At 38.6% G+C, this 23997-nt stretch overlaps 1 protein-coding gene across 6 annotated transcripts; it reads left to right on the top strand.

Annotated features, from left to right (window-relative positions):
* Positions 1–421: 421 nt before the first annotated feature.
* Positions 422–23793, top strand: AQP4 (aquaporin 4). 6 transcript variants are annotated; one of them, XM_074340205.2, is made up of 7 exons: positions 501–557; positions 1532–1599; positions 3193–3373; positions 3687–4101; positions 5057–5221; positions 5513–5593; positions 8962–13421. In XM_074340205.2, the coding sequence occupies exons 4-7, from the start codon at positions 3721–3723 to the stop codon at positions 9238–9240; spliced, it is 906 nt and encodes a 301-aa protein (XP_074196306.1). In that variant the 5' UTR covers positions 501–557; positions 1532–1599; positions 3193–3373; positions 3687–3720; the 3' UTR covers positions 9241–13421. The 6 variants fall into 6 exon arrangements, with proteins under 6 accessions (XP_019596818.2, XP_074196307.1, XP_019596822.1 ...); XM_019741259.3 differs by lacking the exons at positions 1532–1599; positions 3193–3373 and adding an exon at positions 23675–23793 and having other exon boundaries at positions 422–557; positions 8962–9126; XM_074340206.2 differs by lacking the exons at positions 1532–1599; positions 3193–3373 and adding an exon at positions 20089–22982 and having other exon boundaries at positions 423–557; positions 8962–9126.
* Positions 23794–23997: the final 204 nt, after the last annotated feature.

Raw genomic sequence — 23997 nt, 5'->3', positions numbered from 1 at the left:
AGTGCTGCACACAGACTACAAATGGACCTGCACTTATCTGTGGTGCTTAAAACGCTGCTTCTCAGATCAAAAACTTCAAATAAAAGCTACCACATATTTTACCACTCAAAAACGAATGCACTGCAGCCATTCAATTCATCTCAACTGCTGGATAATGCAAATCTGTGTTCTCATAGTTGCCTAATTTCAATTACAACACATATCCAAACAAGACAAATTCTCAACAATTCTTTGTGGTGGGAAGAACTCTGGTAAAGAGTAGGGGAAATCCTCATTTTCAAAGATTGCCAGCTAAAGAAACAACGTAAGCAAATGTTTTGTGTTCCTGAAGTGCCCTGCTTCTACAGTGATCAGGTAGCGAAAAGTTATTTCAAGTTCAAATATAACTTAGCGATTGCCACATGGTGCAGAATCTTTCCACCCCTAGACTCCAAAAACCCAATCAGACAAGTGGCCGTAATCTGACTCCCAGCGCGCTGGGAGCTGCAGGCAGGCAATGAGAGCTGCACTCTGGCCAGGGAAGGCATGAGTGACAGACCCGCAGCAAGGCGGTGGGGGTAAGTTCTTCTTTGCCTTAGGAAACAATGCTCAGGGCCAAAAAAAAATGAAACTCTGACTCTCTTATTACAGATATGTGTGCCTTTTTCTGCAGAATCTAGAAGAAAACTATAGGGCAGGTGGGTGGTTCTTTAGATCTGGGTACTGGGCATATTCATAGGAGAGGCACAGAGAAGGTAGAATAAGGATGCTTTGTAGCAAAATCCTCCACATATTTGAGACCTGTGAAAAACACAGGAAAATGACCCTACGGAGGTAAATCTAGCTGCAGTATTTTTCATCAGAAAAATTACTTACTCAGGGGCTCAGTTATCCAGAAGTAAATCAGGCTGGGTGTTCAGCTAGAAAGAAATGTGTCCTGTTCGGTACAATGCAGGCACATCAACAAACCCCCTTTGTTCTGGGGCAAAAGAAGCAAAACAAATGGTGCTGATCCATTCCCATCGAGTGTGAACATGTAAGGGAACATTGACAATAATAGCAGGGAGCTAAGAGAGCCGCTGGGGTGAGCATTTGTAAGGCCAAAGTATGTATATGGTGCTGGGAAACTTTGGGGTTCGCAGCCAACTAAAGCTGGTCACTGCCCTGGAGTAAAATCAGATTTTGCAGATTTAAAAAAAAAAAAAAAAAAAAAAAAGAACGTTAAATGCACTCTTAAAGAGTATATTTATCTGTTTGAGTTTTTGTGGGGTTTTTGTTTTGTTTTGTTTTGTTTTATTTTCTCTGGCTGATGAACATTGGAAGCTGAAAGAGCAACTGGACTTCTTAAATTAGGTCTCTGGAGAGGTAGACAGATGCATGAGAAAATAAACAGGGAGCCAAAACTCACGGAACTGGGGAAAGTGAGGGAAGAAGGGGTGTAGCATGGAGGCGGCCTTTTCCCAGGGCCCGCCTACCCCGGTGATCTCCTGAGATGCTGAAAAGGGACCTGTGCTTCCTGCCCAACCAGCTTCCTTTTTCCCACTAAATCCAGACACAGACGACCAGCACCTGTGATAGCTCCTTGCCCTTTGCCATCCCGGCTACAGCCGTGGGCTGCTGGTGAGTTCAGAAGCCACCCTCATAACTTCTTTTTTCAATTTGTGAGTTCTTTGAGTTTCTTTTCCTTGGGGATATTTTTAATGTCTCTCCCAGGGCACCCTCCCTGCCCCATTCCAAGTGCTGTTTTTGTCTCTTTATTTTCTCTTCCTCTAGGGAATGTGATGTCATTGTTCTCCCAGCTGGGGTTTTTCATAATTACATGATTCACTTAGAGGAGTTTATTTGGGCAGCAGGCAATTGGGGCAGGGCTGGTTGTTCCGCTTCTGGAGCCACCTGGGCTTGGGCAGAAAATGGGTTTCTCTTTCCAACTCTGAAGCAAAGCCCCATATCAAACCCGAGACTGAGTTGAGATCCTAAAGGTCAAGGGAGAATTCCCCTAGCCCTTTTTGGCACAGCGTTTCCCAATGCCCATGCAGAGCCCAGTCTCCTGGGAACAGAGAATGATGGGGCGGCGGGGGTGGGGGTGGGTCACTCTCAGTAATATATCAAGGAAGGCTGCAATCACTCTAATCTGTTAAAATACTTGGCTTTCTTGCCTAACTCTTTTTTATAGTCCCCTGCGATTAGCATCTCTGCTAAATGCTCTCCATACTCCTTTACTCTTGCTGCTCTTCACAGGCAAAGGGGAAGGGCAAATGTCTTGAATAAGGTGGTAAGTGGGGTAATTGCCCGCTCCAAAGAGAATCCAAGTCATTTCTTTCCAGAATGAGAAGCTGGCATTCATATCCTCAAACCCCATCTCTTCTCGGCTCCAAAGATCTTCAGTCAGTAAGAGGAAATTAGGTTAGAGAAACGGTCTTAGCGCTCAAAGGCTGCCTTTCTGCTCCCCATCCTCCCTTACCCCCTTCCCTCCACTGGGACACACGCACAAACTGCCTCAGGTAGAGGCATGTGGTCTTCTAAGGCCAAGAAGAAGTAAGGGAAGACCATCAACAAGACACTAGAGAAAACACGCTTTCCACGGAGGCTTCTGCTTGGAGTGTTCCTTGCCACACCCCGTTGACACACTTGCCTTCCTCAGGTCTGCCTCACACGCTGTCATCTGCATGTGGCTGCCCATGAAGGGCAGGCAGGGTGCCTAGGGCGCTGATTGCATACACTCGTCTCCAGGATCCTTTTGGGAGTTTATCTGAGGGGTAAGGTCAGGTGTTGAGAGAGGGACAGGCACGAGGAGGGACTGTCCCCTAACACTGCAAAAGCACCGCGGAGGCCAGGATGCAGCTTTCCCAGGCTGCTGGGCCGACTGGGACACAGCAGACCTGCGGTCAGGGGGAGGGTCCCGGGTGTTTGTCCATCTGGCCACTGTCCCTGAGCCTGGCACCAGCCTGGGAGTGGCTACTCCCCCTCCCTTTGAGAGCCTCTCCAGCTCGCCTAGAGGGTGAGGCTTCCCAGCCCCGCATGGTGCGCAGTGTCCCTAGGACTCCTCCATGCTGGCTGGACAGAGGAAGGGGTGTCCCTGTCCCAGTTCAGGCCCTACCTGGTCCCACCGCCCCTACCAGTCACCATGAGCTCCACTCCCCACAACGAATTTACCTTCTGGAAAGACAGACTTCCAGCATTCCTGGCTTCCTAACAGGCCTTTCTTTGATCTAGAGTTTCTCCTGGGGGAAAGGGGAAGGAGAATCGGCGCTCCATTTTCAAAATGCCATTTTGAGCAATAAAATAAAAAACCAAGGAAGACCTCCCTGCCTTATTGCTTTATGTTCAAAATGTAAATGGCATATGAAAAGTACATTGAAACTTAAAAATTGGCTCTGAGCGAATTAACTGCAAGGTGAATATATTTTATTTCTAATTCTTTAAGGAACTTGATTTAGGCATTTTCGGACAATTCAGATAACTTGGATCTTTGAATATTGAATCAAAGGAGACTAGATTAACAATCTGTTGACTATTAATTAAGGAGACAATTAATTAATTAATTAATTAAAGACATTTTCCAGAAACATTCTTTCTTGGTATGCAAAGAAACTTGGGGCTCCTCCCCCACAGTAGGGCAAGATTGCAGACCTGCTGTCTTTACCTGAATTCATAAACCCTGGATTCGTAGCTTCTGATGCCGTTTTGTTTGTTGGTTTTCTTTTCAGTAAGTGTGGACCGTTGTGTAGAAGAGAAAGCATCATGGTGGCTTTCAAAGGGGTCTGGACTCAAGCTTTCTGGAAGGCAGTCACAGCGGAATTTCTGGCTATGCTTATTTTTGTTCTCCTCAGCCTCGGATCCACCATCAACTGGGGTGGAACTGAAAAGCCCTTGCCCGTTGACATGGTCCTCATCTCCCTTTGCTTTGGACTCAGCATTGCGACTATGGTGCAGTGCTTCGGCCACATCAGTGGTGGCCACATCAACCCTGCTGTGACGGTGGCCATGGTGTGCACCAAGAAGATTAGCATCGCCAAGGCTGTCTTCTACATTGCAGCTCAGTGCCTGGGCGCCATCATCGGAGCGGGGATTCTCTACCTCGTCACACCTCCCAGTGTGGTGGGAGGCTTGGGGGTCACGATGGTAGCACCTTTCGCTCTTATATTCAAACTAGGACTCCAGGTTTCTTGCAGGCTCTATTCAATGACACCTTGGTGGCCTGAGAGAGATATTCCTAAAATTGCTCATTTATTCCCAGGGAATTTCTGATGGTTCTTAATAAGGGTAAAAACTGATTCTGGCAACATCGAATATATCCGTAGGAAATCATTGTTTGCTATTGAGTGAGTTGAATATTACTAAGTCCACATGGCACAAAAATTGTGTTGGTCTCTCTCTCTCTCTTCTCTCTCTCTCTCTCTCTCTCTCTCTCTCTCTCTCTCTCTCTCTCTCTTTTTTCTCATACCCCCATCCAAGTAACTATACTGACTATATATTTAGCATAAGACTTTTTTTATTACAATTATTTATTGGTTCACTACCAGAAGAAACAATTTGTTTCTTGTCATGTTCATGAGATATTAAATGATCTACATCAAGAGTCACAACTGAAAAAATCAATTGGCATTTGACCCTAGTTTAGTGCTAAGCTGATTAGGAATATCATTTGTTAGTTCAGCACCAGGGTTGATGAAAAAAAATCACACATGGTTTAAATTTTAACTGAAATACATATTAATTAATTTAAATGTAATTAATAGATTTAATCATTGCCTTATAAAATTACAAGACTCTCAAGAAACTCTTTTTTAAGTTAAGTGCAGCAGTGGCATATTTTGCTTCCTTTGTAGAAAAGGACATTCAGCACAAATTCCCACTTTGTCCCGTAAGAGTAATTAATTATCTATCATGGTCCAAAATGAGTGGAAATTTATTCCTTCTTTTTGGGGGCAGAAGAGGGCAGTGTCTCAAATGGGGGTGAGATAGAAAAACTCAACCATCAGTTTTCACAGGGATAAAATATGCTTTTCACAATGACATGTTATCATAGAAAGTGTTCTCTTGCTTCAACTCAAATGGAATATACTTCTCTTTCTAGGTTCATGGAAATCTTACTGCTGGTCATGGTCTCCTGGTGGAGCTGATAATCACATTTCAGTTGGTGTTTACTATTTTTGCCAGCTGTGATTCCAAACGAACTGATGTCACTGGTTCAATAGCTTTAGCAATTGGATTTTCTGTTGCAATTGGACATTTATTTGCAGTAAGTTTCCAAGTTCATTTAAATAATTGATCCATTTCATTTATCCTCACCCTAGAGCTGGCCTGAAAATGTGTTTTACAACTGTAGTTCTTTAATATCCAGCCACATCTGTCCATTTTAGGTTATTATTTTACTAATTTTGTGATGAGAATGTTGATCTGGCTGCAACATCTTGACAGTTCCTCAATTCCTTGGTTAGTTTCCCTTGTAAATGGTAGCACATTGCAATGAATGATATCTGTTAGTAGCCTATTTCAGTAATGTCTGAAGTTGTTTTCTTTTTCCCTATAGATCAATTACACTGGTGCCAGCATGAACCCCGCCCGATCCTTTGGACCTGCAGTTATCATGGGAAATTGGGAAAACCATTGGGTGACTATCATGTTAAGGACAATTACCTGTAGAGCTCTCTCTTTTTTTTCATTATTTTACTCCCTTTTTTCTTCCTTCCTCTCAACCTTGAACCCCAACTTTATTACATCTTTCATAAAGACTAGGGAGAGACTAGCACAGATCTACTGCAAAACATTTCACCTTATATCTGTTCTGGTTTTCAGTAATAGTCTTTTTCTTTTTTTGAAGCACTGCTCTGGGCACTGTATCTGACAGACTGCAGCAGAATATTGCTTACAAGGAGGTTGCCTATGTGGCACAAGTTAAAATCAGGATAGTCTAGTGAATATGGTTTTTAAATAATTGAAAGTAAAGCCTTTTTGGCAGTAACAGAAAATATGCTTGCAAAAAAGAAGATGAGAGGGAAAAAAGAAAGAAATGCTTAAAAGCACTGCCCATAGCAAAAATATTTACCTTTTTTGTTTACAAAAGCAGGAACCCAATTAATAGTATGCAAGTTGGAAGCATTTGAACTGCAGATGGTGAGGAATAAATGGGACAAATATTTACGCTAGTGTCACCATAACCATAGTAGGGGAAAAATAACTTTCAGAAAAGGCATACTTCTCAGTCTCGTGCCTAACCTACTTATTAATGTGGTGGCAATGCTTCTGGAGAGAAAACATACCCATTTTTAAATATCACAACCAACTGTATTTTAATTGTTTCTTACCAAAAAAAGGAATTTAAACCCCTTACATGAATAATGTAGCAATTTTGAAGGCCACTCACATACTAACTTACAATAATCAATAAAAATATGAGACATAAATGTGTCTAACTTTTATTGTCATTTGAATGCTATTTTACAACTTTTAATTTATGTATATAACAGAATATGTCATTTGTGTTTTAATCTCATGTGTACAGTTGTTATTGACCCAGTCACACCCGCTTAACCGTGGTGTGCTTTGCAAATAAGAAGAAATTGCACCACTGCAATGGGCTTTCAATTCTAAGAAAAGGGTATCAAGTTTCTACAAATAATCTACATCATTAAACAACAGCCTTTGAATCAGTTGTTCAAAAGCAAGATTTTGGACCTAGACAGGCAAAGACTCAGTCAACAATACCATCTACGAAATTGGTCATTTGCCACTGTTATTTCCAAATTAATGTCTCAAAAAATTTGCCACATTAACAGGAATGTAAAGTTTTAATTGGCAGTATATACACCTTATGCTTAAAGTACAACTTTTAGTTCAACTTATTAAATTCAAACTATTTTTATAATTAAAATTTAGAAAAATGACAACTTTAAATTTAATTTATGAGGACTTTTAAAATGTGAATGAAAATATGTTTTTATTAATTATGCATTAATTATGGTAAAACTAGTTATAATTTAAAGAGTAAGAAAATTCTTAGCTTGTTGATTGAATCAGAGTTTTCCCTTTCTTGTTATTTTATAACAAACTTAATCCTACTGAAAATGAACGTCCACTTTGTAGCAATGGTATGTGAAATTTAGAACTAAGTTAAAGTTTATTGCAAATATGATAGATAGACTAGAAATAAAACCAAAATATTAATGACATTATTTTAGTTTTCTTCTTTGTACTTTTCTGTGTTTTCTATATTTTCAGCAATAAAAATTCTTTAGCTTTATAAATTTTAAAAGTTATTGTAAAGTATGACTTTGTTTTGGAATAGTAACTCGAAATTGTTTATTTTTGAGAACATGCAGCTAGATGTCTTGTTCATGGGTGTTCTGAGAAAGTGTCATGATTACTTAGCAGTCTCTAGTCTCCCTTGTGGGATTTGCAGCTTGTGGAATAGAACACAACTAAGGAGATCTTACCAAAGGAACAGAGTAAAGACATTCAGTGGAGGGCTGCTCTGAAAGAGCATGGAGAATGTAAACTCTCATGTGGTTTGTAGCCACTCTACCATTGGTTTTCCTGTTAAACATATGTGTTCAGCTTCAGCTTAAAGTTCGAGTTTTCTTTAGATTTTGCAATGAGGTTGCTAAGTGATATTAATTACAAGAGAGTGTGTTAAGCAGAAGCATTCACCACATTTTTTTTTCAAATGAGAGCAGTGTAGCATAGTGGAAACCAGTACATAGTTCAAAAGAGAGGTTTGAATGCAGATGGACCTGAAATCCTAGCTTGATCACTTGCTAAGCATGAAATACTAAACAAGCTTCTTACCCTTTCAGCGTGCCAGTTTTCTTACCTATAAAATGGATATAATAATATCTACCTCAAAGGTTATTGTTAGAATTAAATGAGTTAATATGAGAAAAGGTCTAAGTACAGCTGGCTCAGAAACAGTGCTCAATAAACAGGGTTTCTGTTGCCCAAGTGAGTCTGTTGAATGAAAAGTAATATTCTACGGCCTACCTATGCTCTAAAGCAAATGTTGAAGCTTATCCCAACTTCAAAACTTTATTATAGACATATAAGTGATAGGATAAAAAGCTTCCATTTGTTGAATTAAAAATCCTATGGAATTGCTAATCCTCAGCTAATCATCATCCATAAACTCAGTACAAGGTTTTTCACTGAGTCACCATCATAAGAACCATGGGAATAAAAGCACTCTGCAAGAAGAGAAATGAGCAAACCATGAGATTTTCAATAAATCACCAAATTGTAGAGAGAAAAAGCATGTAACATAAATGACGTATGGCCAGCCTAGTCACGTACATCTTTAACTTGTCTAGGAAACATGGAATGCAGCAGGTTACTATGAAATTGGAACTATTAAGAATTTTACAAGCATTATTTCAATTTAATCCTGAGAGCCCACGAGGTATGTATTACTATAATCCCCACTTTGCAGATGAGGAAATTAAGGTTTAAGAAGTAAGTAACTGATGCAAACACTCACAAAATTGCTAAGTGGTGGAGCTGGGATTCCATTTCTCATGCTGTACTGAATAACTAAAGCTTCAAATGATAAAATCTGTACTATGATCATAATTATGCAGAAAAGTAATGTAAAATAGCAATATTAAGAAAGTAGAATAAGTACTCTCCAGAAATTTTTTTTCTATTTTAGTTGAAGAATTCTTAGTGTCTGCTTAATTTGCAGTACCACCAAAGAGGAGCTATCTTTACTTTACGGATTATCAGAAAATGGGGAAAAAAGTAATTAATAAAAGCAGGAAAAGAGAAAACAGTCTTTTCTTGTTTTCTGTTCAAATGTTGTTTAGTAATATGTGAATCTCTGATACGGATTTGATGTATTTTCCTATACTCTTTCCAAAACTCCTCTTTTTTATTTATGACCCATACATGACCCTCTCTTAATTTAAACCAGCTAAATTCTATATTCATGAGTTGTTCAAAGGAATAGTTTTTTTCTACTTAAACTCTATAACTCTTCCATCTTTCCCCCAGATATATTGGGTTGGACCAATAATAGGAGCTGTCCTGGCCGGTGGACTTTATGAGTATGTCTTCTGTCCAGATGTTGAACTCAAACGTCGTTTTAAAGAAGCCTTCAGCAAAGCAGCCCAGCAAACAAAAGGGAGCTACATGGAGGTAGAGGACAACAGAAGTCAGGTAGAGACCGACGACTTGATTCTAAAACCTGGGGTGGTACACGTGATTGACATTGACCGAGGTGAGGAGAAGAAGGGGAAGGACCCATCTGGAGAGGTGTTGTCTTCAGTATGACTAGAAGATAGCACTGAAAGCAGACAAGAATCCTTAGAACTATCCTCAGATTTCCTTCCACCCATTAAGGAAACAGATTTGTTATAAATTAGACATGTGCAAGTTTGATGTTTCATGACCTATTACTCAGTCTAGGTAATAAATATTTCATTATTTACCAAGGAGGAACGGAAGAAACCTATCGTGAATTCAAAATCTAAACAAAAAATATTTTTAAAGTCTCCCCAAAGCAAATATGTATCTAGTTAATCTAGTTGCCACTCATTAATCATCAATTTAAAATGTGTATCAAAATCTGGTTAAGTCTTGCCTGACAGAAAATATAGAGAAACCTATCAGCTTATTCCTCCTCTACCATAAAATTGGTAACACTAATCCTCGTTTGAGTATTTATTACATTAAATCAGGTTTATCAATAACAGAGTATAGTATGTCACAGAGTCACACACATTCAAGAGAGGAAATATAACAAGCTCTTTTATGGGCGATCCCTTATTTATAAACTACCTCGGCAAAATAATATTAAGGGTCATTGCTAATGAATTATTTCCACTTATATTTCAAATACCCAACTTTTGACCTGAACTCTAATTCATAATATTCCTTCCTCCTTTTCAATGCCCAAAGTAATGAGGAACTAACGCCCAGAAATTTGCAGAATGTCCAAAAATCCTGTATATTTATTAGCTCCCCCTAATAAGACATCCAAATCACAAGGGACACCTATTGAGATTCAAAACAAACAGGTTCATAAGGTCTTATAGAGGTGGGGCAAAATTACCATTATACAAAAATCATAAGGAAAAAGGAAATCTGAATTCTGGTTTCAAATAGTTGATCTGTTTTCAGTGCACATCCTCAAATACACCATAGGAGGTTAACAATCTAAGCTTTTAACCACTTTGCTTATTTTTTAAAATGTATTGGCAAACTGGGGGTTTTCTTTGTTTGTAACTTTGGCTATCTACATTTAAACACTAGCTGAGACATATTTTTGATAACAAGAACACAACTAGGTGAGTCCTGACATTTTTGTTGATCATTAAGCTCTGTTCATTCTCGAAGGTGTAACCTGGTCCTGCCCAGTCCCAATTTCTGCTGCTGTCTCACTTCTCATGAAATTAGTTGGTTATCTTCACTGTGCATGTGATGATATTTTAATGAATTAAAATGAATGAGAGACAAGGAACGACATGGTTGCAAAATAAAAGAATAAGGACATCAAAACATTCTGTATTCAAAGTTAACTAGATGACCAATCTTTCATTTGTAGAATATTGTACATAACCCAACACATTTTTTAAATATTTTCATTACTAACTCATTTTATTTGTCAAAATAGTGTATTATTTCCTGCACCGTTTTGCCTTATGTCAGTAGAATGGTCTCTGGAAACCCCAGTTTCTATCATCTTAACTTACTAGTCTAGCTTTTGTCTTAGATAAAAAGCTACAAATGTTAATTTCACTGAACAAAAGCTAGTAGTAAAGCAAAAACCTATCACTGAAAAGAGTGACTTGTAAATAGCTTATAATCAAGGGCTTTCTCCCCTCACGCATAGTTCCAACTGTGCACCACTTTTTAGTATTAATGCACTTGTGTGTCTGTGGCAGTGAGATAATGGACCACTATTAAACCTGATTCTCTTCGGTGCTAGAAAAGTGATGTCCGAGGTTCCCAGAGAGTCATCATACCAGTGTGGCTCCTGGGAGTGTCACTGGCAAGTTTTTACAGCAGGTAGTGAAATCCCAGGCTCCTTTCTCAAGGGTGTGGCCAACCACAGCCTCTGCCAGTGAGGCGCGTTGCTTCCTTTTGGGTCAGTATCTGTAGGAACTAGGATGCTATTCTAAGGATGGTTTATGCCCATCTTTTCAAACGTTTGCACAATATACCACTAAAGACGAAACACTGGCGGTGGTGCAGCTCAAAAGATAATGCCACCATCAGCAAGCATGTCAGTTCAAAAATCAGTTAGGTTAATAAGGAAAAGTTAAGCAGATTTTCCCAATACACTTACAACTTACTGGCTCATTATCATGATTATTCAGCCATATGTTTTACTTTACAAATTGCTTTTCCACTCACTCCCAGTTAGAGCATTCAGTATAAGTCAATGCTAAGGGGGGGCGAAGGATAATGATGTTTTCATACTTTGTTTTCCAGCAGCTAACAGAGTGCATGGCACATAGTAGGTATTCAAGACAAGAGTTAGTTAATAAAAAAACACATACATTTGGGATTTAAGAATATGAATACTTTTCTTTTAATCTTTATTTTGCTCAATGTTTAATAAAAGTATGATTTCAAAGACTACTAAGGGAAGGCAATATCAATGTAAAAACTATAAAATATATTTTTGCATTCTACTATTTTAGAGGCATGCAGTGAATGAAAGCTTTATCACTTCTTTTTCCTGCATATGAGACAACATATTTTGTATTTCACTCAAGGCTCTGCCAGTAAAAAGTAATGAAATTGTACCTTTCTAATGACATCTATGCAGCAGGGGTCTATTGCCTTGTGGATGGCACCAAATTATCCAAGTGTATTAGGAGACTAGGGCTTTTTCCTTTAATCCCTTCTTATTAATGAAGTGCCTCGTGCTGCTCCCAGGAGAGTGCCACTGACAGATCAACAGAAAAGAGATCAGAGAGGAAACACGGGAAGGACATAAATGAATTATACCCAGCCAGGAAATGATGCCAACCGTCTCTTCCCTAAGGAAAAGTACAACAAGCACCCCAAAATTATAAGGTGGTCCTTGCCCTGCGCATGTATATAGTTTGTCAAAAGAGTTCAAAGGGTAAGAGTCATTTTTTAAGTTTTCAGGGATTTTTTTAATAACTTGGGGCCCACAATTTGAATGCATGTTTTCACTGTTGAAGATTACCTAAACTTTTACCTAGGAAGGAACTATTTTTCTGGCACCTAAGGAGTTGCCAAAATTTAAGATTCTTACATTTCATTTCTGCCATTTAATGCTTTTTATAAATTCTTACACTTTCTATTGTCTGACCCTTTTCCTAATGCAGTTGATAGGTGTTAGCTAGAGCTGCCCCTCAGTCTTGAAGATTTTACAAGAAGATCAAAAATATTTGAAAAACATAGATGAAGGAATTATGCTTTCTGATTAATTATTAGAAGTCTGATTCCAAATAACACAGAATATTCTTCTTAGGCCATGAAACCAGAAAACTCACTTACTGGTTTAAACTCCAAAATGAACAGGAAAATTCCAAAATCAGGTAGCAAATTCAAATGCTAAAATTAATTCTGACAAGGCCCTTTGCTGCAACATGTTGATATGATGCCCACATGTTGTGCACATTTGACAGAGAATTTGCCTTTGTGATAACTGAAGATGACATTGGGAGCTCAATAAACCACCTTACCAAACAACATAAAGCCAATACTAATTATCATAAGCACAAGAGAATATGCAAATTCATAATATTTTACACTTGACTGTAATTTTGTCTTTCATAATATGTTTCTGGCACCAAAATTATTAGGAAGATGTGGTGATTATCTGGAAAATGTAACAAAACACAGTCTTTACCACAAATTTTATGTGTATTCATTGGTATTGTAGTACTTTACAGATCACCCCAAAACAGCAATAATTTGAAACCCATAATTTGCTGAAATACGTGGAAGACATTTAATTCAGAGCTCAAAAACTGTGGATGTTAACTTTCACAAAGGACTATAGCTTATAAAATACATACCAAATACATGTTATACAACATGGGCAATGAACATTAAATTCAAGAGCAGTTACAGTGTTACCTATGCATGTTAAAAATCCAGGAGCTAAAAAGTATACCTAATTTATATAACCCATTGGAATGAATTTCTGAATTCTCTTCAGGGGTAATTAAATAAGCAGGCAATGTATGAAAATATATAAACAATTGTTTATCACTTTTATGACCCAAATCACAACGAAATTGTAATTCATGATAAACTAGTGAGAATAAACTGAACATATGGTTATATTCACAATTATTCATTAACTGAAATATTCTTCCAACATTAGAACTAATGTTAAGGAGATTGAAACTGTAATGTCTAATATTTGGAATAATCTATTAAAGTATTAGCATTGATTTCCATGAATTAGGTTGTATCTCATAGTACTAAGCTTGTGCAAATAAACTTTTTAATGTTTTAAAAGGTAAGCATTGTGTTTGATGATGTCTGAAAATCCATTCATAGTTTTTGCAAGTTACATCTTAGGAGCATCTGTTAGACTGACCAGAAGATTTAGATATGTGATTATAGCCAACACCAAATGAAATCTTGGTGGAATCCATATAACAAAATGTATTTTGGGGGAGTCTGCAGAGAGAGTACACACGGTGGTGGGCCCTGATATAGACAGTGAAAATGGGGTTTTCACGGGCTTAATTTTTAAATGTCTACATCTATGCAACATAGGCCATTGGATATCAGCTATACAACTCTGACTCAAATGAGGTCAGTATTGCCAAATACATGATTATCTTCAGGGCATTTGGCAGATTCTGCCTGCCTAGGCAGATGGATAAAATAGGTACAATGAGTACTGCTTTATGCGCTTGGGTTCTTGGTTTGAGGGGCACCCCAATCGGGGAGGTTATAGATTCTCAGGGAAGGATTGAGGACAATCATTTATGCAGCGTACAGCCCATCAGATGAGTAGTGAATTATGCCTTAGGAGCCAAGTGGATATGAACCTCTTTTACAGTATTTGTCACATTGTAGTGAAATCATTTGTGTAGGTCTCTCTTGCCTACTAGATTCTAAACTCCTTAAGGGCTAAGACTTTGCTGTATTTATTCTGTATCCCCCTCTCCCACCAGCATGGAGCACTAAGCTTGACATTTCACTCAATAAATGCTTGTTGCATGAATGAATAAAGAACTTAAGGAATATCTTACAATCAGTAGGAAATGTCACAAAAATGTTATACCTCACTCAATCTAGTTGGTGTTTGCTGTTATATAGGTGTGTGCTAAATATTTGAATTCTTATAGTTCTAGGCAGGAGACTGAAATTAGCTTAAACACTAAAGAAAAAGAAAAGGAAAAATGCACAGAAAGAATGAAACACTAAGTGGATTTCTAAAATTTATACCTAATGTGTAGGCAACAAGACATGTTTTCATTGCTATATTTATACAATGGCCAGATGTTAGATGAAATTTAGCTCAATGAGTATTTCAGCAAGAAGAGTGTTTTAACAAGCATGGGAAGCTAGAGATATAAATGTCAGCCTGATTTTAGATAATTATCCTGCTTGGAAAATGTCCAAAACATATGCCAACTGAATTAATTCTTACTATTTTTTAGTTTTCCCATCTCTTCACTCCTGAGGCTTAAGGAGACATTGAGGACCCTAAAAAGCTGAGTTGAGTTCTGCTACCTCAACATGTCCAGAAATCTCTGAGAAACAATGACATTGATGTTTGCAACCTTTGTGCATAGCACAGTGATAGTATGTGGCTAATGTTCAATAAATGCAGGATGGATGGATCAATGGATAGATGGATGGATGGGTGTATGGATGGATGGATGAAACATTCCACTCTGGAGGTATTAAGTTTATCTGTGAACAGATAAAAATCATAGCCTATATTCCTTCTTTTCTTATGAAAGCATTGGCCAAGGATCAGAATGCTAGAGGAGGAATGCATGGATTACAATAATTATCAAGAATGAGTGTGTGTGTGTGTATATATATATATATATATATATATATATATATATATATATATGACTTTAGAATTTATAAATATTATTTTCAATCACTTAATCTTCAAGGCTCATTGTGAGGTAAGTATTCCTATAATTCTCATTTCCAAATGTGTCAAAGAGGAAACTAAGTGTCAAAGAGATTAATTATCCAATATTATACCTAGTAGAAAAGCAAAAACTGGAACCCACATCCCAATTAATCCCAATCCCTTATGTACTTCCCCTAATTCATACAGTCATCCCATTCATCTATCAGCCTAATTTCCCATCAGCCACCTTTCCTTAAGTGGCAAAAATTATATTCTATCCATACTACTAATTTATTGCCCAACAAGGGGCAATAAATTAAGTACTACAGACCTGGAGTAAGTATTACAGAACTTAGAAAAGGTCTCAAATAGGAGAACAATGTAGACTGCTGCAATGGCTTTACTTTAGGATACTTTCGATAATTTAGGAAATTTTTCATTGATTTTTTCCTTAGAAAAATAGTATAATTGTCAGAAAGTATTTAAGATATGTATCATTTGGTCCAGAAAAGAGAATTCAGTTAGTAAAGTTATTAATATGGTCTTCCACATTTAAATAATGATAATAATAACTTTCAATTATTGAACTCTTGCTCTGCACCAGAGATGTACTTTACACTGTGTACTCATTTGTCATAGTAACTTTATGAGGTAGCTACTGCTACTATTCCCATTTTACAGGTGAGGAAACTGAGGTCTAAGGAGAGCAAGTAACTTGTTCAAAGTCAAAGAGCTACTAAGTGGTAAAAGTGGGGTTTGAACCCAGGCAGTCTGTACATAGACCCTCTACTCCTAGCCACTGCCCTGTATTACGTCTTACCTCAAGTGCTATCGGCTTCCAATTGTTCCAACTTTCCTATCTGCTTTTTCCCAGCCTTTGACTTTCCATATCCAACAGAGATTACAGTGTGTTTGAAGCTCTCAGTTGTTCCCGACTTAACCTCTGATTATCATTTTGACCACCTGTGAAGGAAGATTTAAATATTAAAGTGCAAATGCCACAAAGATAAATCAGCTAAACTTACAAAGTATTTTTTGAAAGGGACTTTGAATGGCCAAGAAAACTCTTTCTTCAGTAGGCAGAGGTATGACAAAAACTTCTTGTACAATATACCTTCCACTTTTTAGCTCCCATTTTCTGGTTGGTCTTTATAAAATTTGATCATTTCTCTTCATGGAGACAAGTAATATGTATTTTGATTCTTCTTTACCCATTAATCACCAAATCAATATACATGCTTGAGTATTTTGTTCAAGGCTCTATAGAAAATGTTAATAAATTACATTTATATGGTAACTATTTTATTTAAATAAAATACATTTTTAATAAGGGAATCAATAAAATGGAGTTTAGCAATAATCTGTGATAATCTATGATGACGTACCCTAAAACAAGCCTGTAAAGCTTACAAAACATATTTTTTAAAATAAAATAAAGGTATTTTTGAGTGGGCCAAGTTATAATACTGTTACAATGGCAACAGCTTTGGGAAATAATGGAACAGAATCATCATTGCCAGTAATTTCCCTCTCCTTTAATAAGAAGAGAGATCTTTTCATTTATAAAACAGAACTGAGCACACATAGTACTTCCCTGTTTCCAAAGTACAAGATTGTAATTTCCCAAACATTTTGACTCGCATCCTCAGAAGACAAAAATCTTTAAAAATATAAAAATATACAACCAATGACTGTGAAAACTATTTGTTTAAATTTTGGGCCCCCAAAGGGGGAGAAAAAGGAAATAAGGGAGGGAGAGAGGGCAGGATTCCCTCAGTAACAGCAAAGTGAATGGGAAGGGGTCCCAGCCTTCCTGTTGCCACATACAAGAGTTGCTAAGACAGCAGTTGCCCCTATGCCGCGAAAAGTCCCTGAGCTGTCAGGGTGTTCTTCTCATCCTATATTGCAATTAGTGCCCCAAATAAAACTGGACTATGCATTGTCTTCAACAAACTTTAGTCCTTATCTCAATTTTAATCTTTAAAATGTCAGGCTCAAGAGAAATAGACTCCTCCCATGGAATGAAAGAACACTGAATTTTGATTTTCAGCAATAAATACAGGATAAAAACAGGATCTTCCCAGTTCTCTCAAGAAATCTAGCTCTAAAATTGACTTCCTTAGAAAAGAAAAATTATGAGGCTAAATTTCAGCACATGGCTCCTGGAAATAATTCTTCATATTAAGCTACTCCAGGATTTCAGTGTCAAAACTTATCACAAAAGACATTAAGTTTTATCTTGTTTCAAAAGCTGATGTTATGGAAACAGTCATGGAACTGAAGAGTGAGAGCAGCTGAGATTTCTCTAGTGACCTGCAGTAAGGAAGGGTTGAGAAAAACTCATCCTTTCTCAGTTGAGAAAAATTCAGCCCTGTGGTGTTGGTACATTGTGGTTAAATCATTCATATTCTTTGAACTCTAATAAAAAATTCTCATCAAACAATGATGACATTTTCATCTCATCAAAGTTTAATCACAAGAATATTGTAATTCTGATTTTCTTCACCTAAGTTCAAGTTGAAAGTAATTGTCAAACAGCATTTTAGTTCCAACCATTACATCCCTTCTTACACATTCCGCCTCACGTTATTATGGCCCATTTTGTTTTCAAAAAGGCACGTCATTTTTTCTGTTATTCAAGCAGTTTTAAAAGAATTTTGTCACCTACTTACAAATAGTACACTTAAGGCTCATTTTATAAAGCATTCAAGATCATAAATTAACATGAACGGAAGATGTTTCCTTGAAACATTAAGAGACCCCAGGAATTCTGACTATGGAATTGATTGATGTTGGAAAAACAATTGCCTGAGTTACTGATTGTTTCAAAAAAATTTTTTTTTCTGCAAGCCCCAAAATGATTGGCTTACAATGCACAAAAGCAAAGAGGTAAATACAAGCTTGTTTAACTTTCTTTCATTGACCTTTTGAAAGAGTAACTCTGCTTTAGTCATGAAGCATCCTGAGATCTGGTCTGAGAAATTGGAACAAGTTTACCCCAAATGAGACAAAGAGAGGTGGCTCTTTCATGGGGATGGCAAATGAGTCCCAATCACTACTTCTAAAAATATATGGAAAGCTAAGGACTGTGGAATTTGGGATAATATGTGTGTTGTACTTTCTGTATTTTCCACAAAGGACATGTATAACTGTCAGAATCAGAAGGGGGAAAATGAATGATATATTTAAACAGGCCTAAGAGAGCTGACTTAAATATATGGGGCAGAGTGGAATGTGTTTCTCATATTCTCTATCGTCCTATTTGTTTTTTCATTTGATTGTTTGTTTGTCCTGTAGTATGAAAATACTACAGGCATTTGGTGAACTTTTTCAATCAGGAACTCCAATCCTTCAATTCTGGCATATTTACTTGAATTGTTCTTTATGTCTTTCTATTTTTGTCTGGTTTCTCTCGTAGAGCTCCTATTATTCAGATATTGCACATTCTATACTATATCAGATGCTTTACTCAGATGTCTGGTTATCCTTGACTGTCTGCTCACATTTAAGTGTGGGGACCAAATCTTTCAAATACAAGTGTGGAACTTCTCAGTTGTGAACTTCACGGTAGAGTGATCTGACTGGGCAGTTTAGGTGAGGAAGCATTGATATCACAACCTCAGGGCCTTTGTTCTTAGGTTGGTCAGATTCCCCAGAGAAAGTTCTTCAGCCCCCTGCCTGGAAGGTAAAGTCCTGGCTGTTAAATGTCTGGAAGCAAATGTGAGAAGAAAGCTGGGGCATGGTCTCAACATTCAGTATTGTATACATTTCCTTAATCTCCTATTTTCAGTATGGAAAATGTGTATTCTCCATCCTCAACGGAGCCCAGTTTCTCTCTTTAGAAAAAATAAATCCCCCTTCTCTTGCCAGGATTGTTGGTTGTTGAGTTGGCAAAGGATCTGGAAATCTGACTACTTCAAAAACTTTCAATCAATTCTCCTCATTTTAGTCTTTCTAACTCTCCCACTTCTAGAAGCTCCAGGTGGTACCCATTTCTGAACTGTGGGTTCTGAGTAAATTGAGTTGGACTTCATCTTTCTCTACTTTAGCTTAACTTTCAGTTCTTTACCACTCATTCATCTGCTTTCCAGGTGACAAAATGTTGTAGTTATTGCCTCCTTTTTTCTGTTTTTCCTATCCTTAGGGGCTTAAGATGTTTTCTAAAAATCATTTTAGAATTGTTTTATGGGGGAAAGAGATCCAAGATGGAGGATTAGATAAATATTGTGTTTCCCTGATCCTGTGAACACATCAAAACTACAATTATAGAATAATCAACCTGGAGAACCAACTTCTGTCTAGCTAAACAGAAGTTTTATAACTAAAGAAGCCACATCAAGACTGGTAGGAGGGGCAGAGACATGAAACGGGCTGGCCCGAAATCCTCATATGGTGTTTGAAAATTGGGAGGGATATATTGGCCACAGAGGTTCAACATAGAGGAGTGAGGGACCCCAGTCCACACTGGGCTCCCCAGCCCAGAGTACTGGTGCCAGGAAGAGGCACCTCCACAATATCTGGCTGTGAAAAACAGTGGGGATTACGACCGTCCAGGTGGGATGAAAGGCTACAGGAAACCCAGACATCCTCTTAAAGGATCCACACACAAACTCACTGGTGCACACTCACCCTAGCCTCCAGCAGGGGACAGTGACTCGGCAGGCGTCAAAGACATATAGGAAAAGACTAAGTTGTAAGGCTTCAGAGCAAGGACTGGAGGGAGAGTTGCCATTTTCCCTATGTGGGGTCCTTCTCCTGTGCAGCTAGCAGGTGGGCACCATCTTTCCTGTGTTGGGCCCTCCCCCAACGCCCATGGCCAAATCTGAATCTGAATTGGGCTTCAGAGCTCCAATAGCTCCACCCTGGTGACTCACTGAGACCCTGCCACACCCAACTCCATACTGCTCAAGGTTTTATCAGTGGCTGAACCTTACAGGAGTGGGCAGCAGGACTTGGAGTGTCCTGGCTGTTTATGGAACTACACAAGACCCAGTACAGGTGGCAGCTGTCTTTGGTTTGCAGTGTGAACTCTTCCACGTGCTTCCAGGTCCAGCAGTAACCAACCATGGTTTGCTTTGTAGCTCCTACCAGGTACTCCCTGGCCAGTCACAGGCAGTGGCTGACCTGGGCCTGCACCAGAGCTCCTCCCAAGAGGTCCCAGAACAAACATACTTGGAAGTAGTCTTCATACAACAGTAGAGCACCATTCAATTAACACCACAAGTGGCTCACCCAAAGGATGGTCTCAACAGGTACCAGAGCTGGCTGGGGTGAATCCCGCTCCATGGGGTAAGACCCCTGCATACCAGCCCATAAGTTGTAGAAGTGGCCAAACCCCACAGCCAGTCAGCCTGAGGGTCAATCCCATCAACTGACATGCCAATAGCAACTCAAATATAACAGAAGTGTGCACATTCTTGGAGCACCCAATGCAAGTGACAAGGGAGACTGTGCCACTGGACTCCACAGGACACCTACTACATAAGGCCACCTGGCAAGCCTGGGGACATAGCAGATCTACCTAATACATAGAAACAAACACAGAGAGAAAGCCAAAATGAGGAAAAATGAAATACATCCCAAATGAAAGAACAAAAGAAAACTCCAGAAAAACAACTAAACAAACTGGACGCAAGCAACTTACCAGACACAGAGTTCAAAACACTGGTTATAAGGATGCTCAAGGAACTTCATGAGAACTTCAACATAGAGATAGCAAGCATAAAAAAGACATAGAAACCATAAAAAAAGAACAAGTCAGAGGTGAAGAATACAATAACTAAAATGAAGAATGGATTAAAAGGAATCACCAGCAAACTAGATGAAGCAGAGGATTGAATCAGCTATTTGGAAGACAAGGTAGCAAAAATCATCCAATTGGGAGAGCAAAAAGAGAAAAAAATAAAAATAATAATAAAATGAGGATAGTTTAAGGGATCTGTATAATAACATAAAATGTAACAACATTTGCATCATACGGGTACTAGAAAGAGAAGAGAGAAAGCAAGGGACTGAGAAGCTATTTGAAAAAACAATGACTGAAAACTTTCCTAACCTGGTGAAGGAAGTAAACATATAAGATCAGAAAGCAGAGTCCCAAAGAAGATGAACCCCAACAGGCCCACACCAAGACACATTATAATTAGAATAGCAAGGTTGAAGACAAAAAGAGAATTCTAAAAGCAGCAAGAAAAAGGCAACTAGTAACTTATAAGGGAGTTCCCATAAGATTGTCAGCTGATTTCTCAACAGAAACTTTGCAGGCCAGAAGGGATTGGCAAGAAATATTCAAAGTGAGGAAAAACAAGCATCTCTAATTAAGACTACTCTACCCACCAAGGCCATCATTTAGAATCAAAGGACAGATAAAGAGCTTCCTAGACAAGAATTGGCTAAAGGAGTTAATCACCAGAAGACCAGTATTACAAAAAAATCTTAGAGGAACTTCTTTAAGATGGAAAATAAATAATAATTAAAAATATGAATAATAGGGGCCAGCCTGGTGGTTCAGGTGGTTGGAGCTCCATGCTCCTAACTCTGAAGGCTGCCAGTTCAATTCCCACATGGGCCAGTGTGTTCTCAACCACAGGTTGCCGGTTCGATTCCTTGACTCCCACAAGGAATGGTGGGCTCTGCCCCGTGCAACTAAGATTGAACATGGCACCTTGAGCTGAGCTGCCGCTGAACTCCCGGATGCCTCAGTTGGTTGGAGCGCGTCCTCTCAACCACAAGGTTGCAGGTTTGACTCCCACAAGGGATGGTGGGCTGCGCCCCCTGCAACTAGCAGCAGCAACTGGACCTGGAGCTGAGCTGCGCCCTCCACAACTAAAGATTGAAAGGACAACAACTTGACTTGGAAAAAGTCCCAGAAGTACACACTGTTTCCCAATAAAGTCCTGTTCCCTTCCCCAATAAAAAAAAATATGAATAATAAAATGGCAATAGCTACATATATATATCAATAATTACTTTCAATGTAAATGCTCCAATCAAAAACATACAGTGGCTGAATGGATAAGAAAACAAAACCCTTGCACTTGCTGCCTACAAGAGATTCACTTCTGTGACTTCTGTGCGGGTCGAAAGACACACACAGACTGAAAGTAAAGGGATAGAAATGGTAATTGTATTGAAATGGAAGTGGGGGAGGGGAGAATTCTGGAGTAACAATACTTATACCAGACGTAATAGACTCTAAAACAAAGCTTATAACAAGAGACAAAAAAGGACCCTGTAATCCCACTTCTGGGTATTCATCCGAAGAAACCCAAAACACTACTTTGAGGGTATGTGTACATCCATATGTTCATTGCAGTATTATTTACAATAGCCAAGACATGAAGGCAACCTGAGTGTCCCTGAATGGATGAATGGATAAAGAGGACGTGGTACATACACTCGTATATACAGTGGAATATTGCTTGGCCATGGAAGGGAATGGGATCTTACCATATGCAGTGGAATGGATGGACCTGGAGGGTATTGTGCTAAGTGGAATATGTCATACAGAGAAAGACAGATGCAATATGATTTTGCTCATATGTGGAATCTAAAGAACAAAATAAACAAACAAACAAAACAAACAAACTCATAGATACAGAGAACATTTTGATGGTTGCTAGATGGGAGGGGGGTTGAAGGGTTGGGTGAAAAAGGGGAAAGGATTAAGAAGTACAAATTGGTTGTTACAAGTAGTCATGGGGATGTAGAGTATAGCATAAGGAATATAGTCAATAATATTGTAATAACTATGTATAGTGCTAGTTTAGTACTAGACTAGTCAGGGGGATCACTTCTTACATTATACAAATGTCTAACCACTTAGCTGTACCCCTGAAATTAATGTAAAATAATATTGAATGTCAAAAACTAAAATAAATAAATGAATGTGTACCAACTGCCAAAATTTGGTTAATAAAATGAAATACTGAAGAAAAAAAAAAGAATTGTTTTTATGGGGATGTTGGGAAGGAGTCAAAATGTTTAATCTGCCATCTTTGTATAGAAGTCCTCCAATCTCTTCCACTTTTTGTTCAATGTTACTTCCTCTGAACCCCCTTGAGGCTACATTAAATGCCTCTGTTACATCTCCCCTCTTAACACCCTGTACTCCTCCTATCAGACATGTGGATGTTGGTGTGAATAAAACACAAATTTATTTTTGTCTCTTTCTGTCCCTTTACACTTTTATTCAGTGGGGATAATCTTTCCCAGTCCCTAGAAGGAAAGTTGGCAGATCCCCACGATTTTCTGCTTACCCACATAAAAAAGAGAGTTCTATGATCACTTTAATTCACAAAACCAGATTCACTAACTAGAATGTTTCCTGACCAAAATATTAAGCAATTCCTCATCTTCAAAGTTAAGAATGCTCCCTCTCCCCTCACTAAGGCCTGCGTTTAGTAGCTGCCTAACTTCCAGGAAGGAGGTGTGACCAGCCTCCTTACCCTCCCCCTTTCCCTTTTGACAGTGGTTCATTCAGCTGTGGGCAGAGGGAAAAGCAAGCAAACAGAGTTGCCAGATTTAACAAATAAAAATAGTGGTGTAGCTTTGAGCTCTCTGGTCTGGCAAATGATTGTTTGGCAAATTATTATTGCTGACTCAATCACAGGTTGCATTTTTGTTTTGTTTTGTTTTGTTTTAATTCTTTGGCATTCCCATCCCTAGGGCCTCTTCACTCACAAGTCTCAAGATGAGCTGAAGGGGTTGTATTCTGTCTCCCAGGCCTGCAGTCAGCCTTCAGCCTTCCCTGGTTCACAGCAGGAATGAAGATGATTCCACCCTAGCCCTTTCTCCCACAGGAAACATTCAGACATCTATTCTGACAAACAGCATGGAGGCTGATCCCTGTGCAGCAGCAAAGCAACTCATCGTTTTTCTTCCATCCTCTAGATTTCTCAAATAAGAGTTACACCCCAGTCCAAGGTGATCTCCATTCCCCAAACACATAGCAACTCTCAAAGTGCTCAGACTAAAGGTTTGAGGTTAAG

Source organism: Rhinolophus sinicus, chromosome 4 (genome assembly GCF_057876585.1).
Source record: "Rhinolophus sinicus isolate RSI-liver-muscle chromosome 4, RSI-T2T, whole genome shotgun sequence".
Classification (NCBI taxonomy): domain Eukaryota; kingdom Metazoa; phylum Chordata; class Mammalia; order Chiroptera; family Rhinolophidae; genus Rhinolophus; species Rhinolophus sinicus.
The sequence above is the reverse complement of the archived record's forward strand: the minus strand, read 5'-3'. Positions and strand labels throughout refer to the sequence as shown.